This window comes from Cyphomyrmex costatus, unplaced genomic scaffold, assembly GCF_001594065.2.
Source record: "Cyphomyrmex costatus isolate MS0001 unplaced genomic scaffold, Ccosl1.0 scaffold9, whole genome shotgun sequence".
NCBI lineage: Eukaryota > Metazoa > Arthropoda > Insecta > Hymenoptera > Formicidae > Cyphomyrmex > Cyphomyrmex costatus.
The window spans coordinates 64,412-70,271 of NW_017280483.1; the positions used below are offsets into that span (position 1 = coordinate 64,412).

At 35.5% G+C, this 5,860-nt stretch overlaps 1 protein-coding gene across 6 annotated transcripts; it reads right to left on the reverse strand.

Annotated features, from left to right (window-relative positions):
- Nucleotides 1-580: 580 nt before the first annotated feature.
- CSN5 (COP9 signalosome subunit 5) lies at nucleotides 581-3,977 on the reverse strand. Of its 6 annotated transcripts, none has more exons than XM_018549807.1 (5): nucleotides 3,944-3,977; nucleotides 2,796-2,948; nucleotides 2,476-2,710; nucleotides 1,781-1,975; nucleotides 581-1,121 (listed from the first exon to the last, which is right to left on the reverse strand). In XM_018549807.1, the coding sequence occupies exons 2-5, from the start codon at nucleotides 2,945-2,947 to the stop codon at nucleotides 666-668; spliced, it is 1,038 nt and encodes a 345-aa protein (XP_018405309.1). In that variant the 5' UTR covers nucleotide 2,948; nucleotides 3,944-3,977; the 3' UTR covers nucleotides 581-665. The 6 variants fall into 6 exon arrangements, with proteins under 6 accessions (XP_018405309.1, XP_018405313.1, XP_018405312.1 ...); XM_018549811.1 differs by lacking the exon at nucleotides 3,944-3,977 and adding an exon at nucleotides 3,576-3,612; XM_018549810.1 differs by lacking the exon at nucleotides 3,944-3,977 and adding an exon at nucleotides 3,476-3,564.
- Between the last annotated feature and the right edge of the window lie 1,883 nt (nucleotides 3,978-5,860).

Consider the following 5,860-nt stretch of genomic DNA (forward strand, 5'->3'; position numbering starts at 1 on the left):
TGTGTGCGCGCGCATATGTTGCGTGTGAATGGATGGGTATGTATATATACTGTATGCATTTTAGCTCCGTCCCTTATATGTTGCTCGAGATACGAGTGGGCGCGCGCGCGAGGTATAGGAATATATAAGACAGAATGGGCAGATGTGCGTTCCTGAGTGGCCTTGTCCTTAAAGTTTATGACACAGCGCATCAGCCCTTCTTTAGGGTTATTGCTCTGCCTACTTATTCTGAATATATATTACACATTAGTTTTATAAACATATCTATAAATATATACATGAAAATATTGATTAAGGATACAAATACTGTATATATACTTTCTAGCGAATCAAGGTGTGAAAATAAAATGTATTTTTATTCCTACATTAAAATCTGCCATACATGTACTTGGAACGTTTTTATAAGATCGTGAACAAACTACCGAACGTTGATATTTTTCATTCTCGATTGTAACGATTGATATTTTATGTAATTTTAATCCTCGATCTTAAACAAGTTTTTCGAGCGAAAATGATCAAGAAATTCTGATCATAAAATAATCATTTCAAAGATTTCGACACAAAGTAATCGTTTCAAAGATTTTGACTTTAAACAAGGATACATATCTTTATTACAAATACACATAGCAGGTTTATTATTATTATACACATTATGCCGAATATTATTACTTTTGCTGAGGATCACAAGATACGTTACTGCCGACATGATTAAACAAACGGTCTTTGATAATTTGCGCCATTAAACCATGAATAACTTCAATGGTAGTTTTACAACTGTCCCTGGTCGCTTTTATAAGTTTTTCCACTGTAGTGCGATCATGAGGATCTGTGCCGCCTAAAACAAATCCTCTACCCAAAGCTGATTCCGAGTGTTCCAATTTATCCGACAAATCGAATATTTGACCAGTAGTGTAGTCCGCATTTGTCAATAGGCTAGAAGAGCTCAAAGTGTTGACCCAATATTTATTCCATAATGAGTCGAGCAGTCGTCTATCCAATGCAGACTTGAAGTAGGATACCTCCAAGGAATAATATTGTTTACAATGAACACCAAAGTCTTCAATCTTGTTCAGTGGTATTGTCTGGTATTCTGACGGCTCTTCGTTAGCAGGTTTATATCCCTAAAAGCAATTAAATAAAATGCTAATTATTTCTTGCAACAGAAAATGTAAAATTAACATCATTAACCAGTAACACACTTTTGTAACGTCAAAGGAACATATGAATCCTCGAGATTCACTGAAGTTTTTTTGTTACTAGTTTTAGAAATTTTAAAATTATCAACTTCACAATAAGAAGGTCGAACATATGCCATCACATAGTTCTTAGTGAAATAGATAATTTTTACTAAGAAGAACTATATGTAGTGGCATATGCTCGACCTTTCTATTGTTTATTTTGAAGCCACTCATTTTTCTATTGTATTTATCAACTTTATATATATATATATATAGTTATTATATATTATATATATATATATATATATATATATATATATATATATATATATATATATAATTGCAATACTTAAACTCTTAACATAAATACAGTAATCAGCCTACATGAATAAAAAAAAATTATGTAAAAGATAGATTGTAAAAAACATGAAATCATTTCAAATTATTGATTATTAGAAATAAGACAAATGTCTCAAGGTTACTAGGACTTTTATGTACCAGTTATGGGTTAAGTATAGTATATCTGAAACTAAAATAAACATTTTGGATTCCTTTCCTCTAGAATTGATTAATTTTAATTCTTAACATGGTCTAAAACGTACTTTAGGATAAGTTCTGAATGCACCAAGGCAAACTTTGCCAGCAGAGATGGTTCTTACAGGGTCAATGACAATTGCAACAAATGGTTCTTGAAAATTTTGATTGAGCATCTGGGTAGATACGTCAATACCAGACAACCAACAGCCATATCCAGGATGACTATGATACCATCCGATCGCATTCTCTAATCTACCAACCTAAAAAATAAATTATTAGAAGCTATAGATTATTGCCATATCTTTACCAAGTATTTTTACTATATAGGGTGACATTGACCTATCACCCGTCATGAGCTGGTAGAGCAGACTGAACTGAGTCAAAAAGTTCTCTACTGTTTTGTAATTTTTTTGCAATAGTTAACGAGATATTAAGTTTTTAAAGATAGCCGAATAAACATAAGCACAGTAAGCACACGAAGAGTGGAAACTGCTTGATAAGCATCACGCACACCACCGTGAGCCTCTAAACATCATGACTCTCCGCTCTCCACATGCATGTTCCATAGGAAGGACGTATATGCTTGGCAGTAGTAGGCCACATGAACGCGTTTATTCAGTTATCTTTAGAAATTAATATCTCATTAACTATTGCAAAAATTACAAAATAGTACAGGACTTTTCAACTTAGTTCAGTCTGCTCTACCAGCTCATGATGGGCAATCTCATATAAGTCAATGTCATCCTGTATATATACATACTTGTTTAGCTGCTTCTATATATGCTGTCATATATTCATAAGCTTGAGCTTGAGCATTCACTCTAGTTTCAGTCCCTTCAACTGGCAATGCAAAGGAATCCATTACAATCATTGTGTTCGCTGCTACTTTACCAAGCAGGAGACCCATTACTTCCAGTGTCCCACCAGATCGTGCATGCATAACCATTTTCAACAGAGCTAAAGCAGATATTTTTATGTCCTTGAAAAAGTGGGGGCTACAAACAAGAAAAAATACTGATTACAGTTAATATTTTTGGTTCTTGTATCTATAAATTAGTAGTATCTTTTTCTCTCCCATACTCTTTCTCCCATGGTTTGGCAGTTAATATATCTTGTTGCTCTTTCCTGTCATATCTATAAATCTCGTCCATACTACTGATAGTTTCAATGCAGTTTGACAACTCCCATGTCTTCTGTGCGATATTATTCTGATCAGATGGTGGGCCGGCCATTCTGTTAAGAAAATAATAAGGATAACAAAAGAGTTTTGTCTGCATCAGTCTACATTTCATTATAATATCAAATACTTAAAACGATAAAGGTACAGAATACCCTTGTCACCTCAAATTTTGCTAAAAATATACTCATACGATGCGTTTTTGCACAAAACAAACGAATCTGGCAATAAAAAGCGTCGCTCTGCCCTCCGAACCAAGATATTAAGCGTTAAAGTTGACGACTGTTAAGGTTAGGAAATCTGTCATACCGACTACATGTAGCGCTATGAATATGCTTTCTTTATGCTCTGTAACCTCTTGCGCATGCGTTTCACTATTCTGTACAATAGTGCACGAAATTTAAAAAATGAATTAGTTACTCGTGCTATTTCTATTATACGTAGTTCTATTCCAAATAAATCATAACCCATGTGGACAGAGGGGTGTATAGACAGTAAAGTTTAGGTTCGGGGCGGCTATGCCGCCATGATTTATTTGGATTAGAACTACGTATAATAGAAACATTAGTTGCTTTCCATTTACTCCGATTCTCAGATAATTCTCACTTGTGACGTCATAACTCAGTTGAATGCGCGTTCCTTTTGTATTCAGAAGTGAGATGAGCATTCAACTGAGTTTTTACCTACAAACTGCACAAGATTGAGACCATGTCCTTTATTGAGTCTCATAGACTCACTTTAAAAGTGATAAACCTGTGTTGTTATTTGTTAATTTTACCAAAGTAAGCAAGTAGTGACGTCATTAATCTGAGTATTTTATACTCTGCTCACTTCAGACTCAGTTTCACTTGTGTGTAAATGTTTCAGCAACTATTGTGACAAATTTCCTAACCTCAACAGTCGTCAACCTTAATATCTCGGTTCGGAAGGCAGAGCGACACTTTTTATTGCCAGATTCGTTCGTTTCGTGCAAAAACGCATCGAATGAGTGTATTTTTAGCCAAATTTGAGGTGACCGAATTCTCTACCTTTACCGTTTGGAAATACACACCTAATCTTCAGGTATCAATTTATTCTTGTTTAATATTTAAGTGAGTTGAGTAACAAGGATATAGGCCGGTATTCATAGGGTGCGTTCAGCAGGGAGTCAGTCATGTAACTTTTCCCCTAGGGCGGAAACATGAAAAGCGAAAAGTTTCACGTGAACTCTTCGAGGGATTGTAACGTCCGCCGGTAAAATAATAGCGAACGTACTTCTGCTTGTTTATAAAAGATCGTGCTACTTGTACGTTTCCTAAGATAGGACATTCTAGTAAGAATAATATTACTTTGACAATGTAATGTTATTTTGTTATACAATAAATGCTATATCACCATAAGACAAAAATGGCCTAACGTAATAATTTCTAAAAATATGTCAATCTCTAATGTTCTGTTCACTGAAATATTTTATATTCATACTTTTATAGTTATATGATAACACTTTATAGCTATGTTCTTTATGAAATATATGTACATATATATATATATATATATATATATTACATATATACATAGGATACGATTCTGTAATCTTGGGAGACTAACGAGTTAATAGATAAAATAATAAAATAATCAAATCTTTTCTCTTCTAGCGAGTCGATGTAGAAGAGACAAAGGAGTATTGTGCGCTCGGCTTATCTTTGGGGGAAAGGTAATCACCCCAAAAGAATTCGTAACATAAACTAACAGTTTAGAAGTCACCTCTCGAAACTCAAATTTAAAATGAAAGAGAACCTCCCAAGCCTTATGGAATTGAATCTCACTTTTATTTTATCCTCGATTGCTACAATTATATCTAAGAATTTTCCATAATAGTTATACTATCATTTCTTTTTAATAATTATAGACATCACATATAAATATGTATATGGGGCATTCCATGCCAAGTGGGCCACCCAATTTTGGGCTTTCTCGACGCAGCGCTCTTTTCGCTTGTCATTAGTGGGCATGAGAGGTAAGTTTGAAAATGAAATGTAGTTACCTTATAGAAAATTGAACGCTCTTTCACGTAAGAATACTCTTTTTTTCGATCAGACCGGTTTAAGACGATGTTTGTCAGTTTTGAAGTTTTCAAAATGGTGGCGCGCCTAAAAGGCCAGTCTCAATTTTCTTTTAATATAGCTCAAAATGTAGCTCCAGGTCTCTACTTTGTTACTCTAAAAGTACTTAATGGGACACGCATTCGTTTAGGAGTAAGAGCTAGGAAAGTGAGGCAATGTCGCTCCGTCCCCCTGCCGCACCACTCATTTTCCTCACTTTCCTAGCTCTTTTACTCCCAAACGAATGCGTGTCCCATTAAGTCCTTTTAGAGTAACAAAGTAGAGACCTGGAGCTACATTTTGAGCTAAATTAAAAGAAAATTGAGACTGGCCTTCTAGGCGCGTCGCCATTTTGAAAACTTCGAAACTGACAAACATCGTCGTAAACCGGTCTGATCGAAAAAAAAGTATTCTTACGTGAAAGAGCGTTCAATTTTCTATAAGGTAACTTCTACATTTCATTTTCAAACTTGCCTCTCATGCCCACTAATGACAAGCGAAAAGAGCGCTGCGACGAGAAAGCCCAAAAATTGACGGCTCTATAGTTCGGCAACCAGTTGGCCTACAGGTATATTATTCGGCATAGAGTCTTTATTCATCAAACTGTTCAAGTTCAAGCAATATGAAACGAAATCCATGAAACTTCGCAAAATGAATGGCCCACTTGGCGTGGAATGCCCCATATATATGGTGTTGTAGCCCGCGAGTGCTACCACAATTAAATCTCGCATTTCAGCCTAGCAACAAGCTGGCGGAAATGCAAGATTATTACCGCAAAGCAACCTTTGCATTTCGGCATAGCAACGACTTGCGGAAATGCAGAGCTGCAAATTCCATAGCGCGTGCGGACAGCGATCACTGATCGAGCGCAGGCAATAACCGCACGC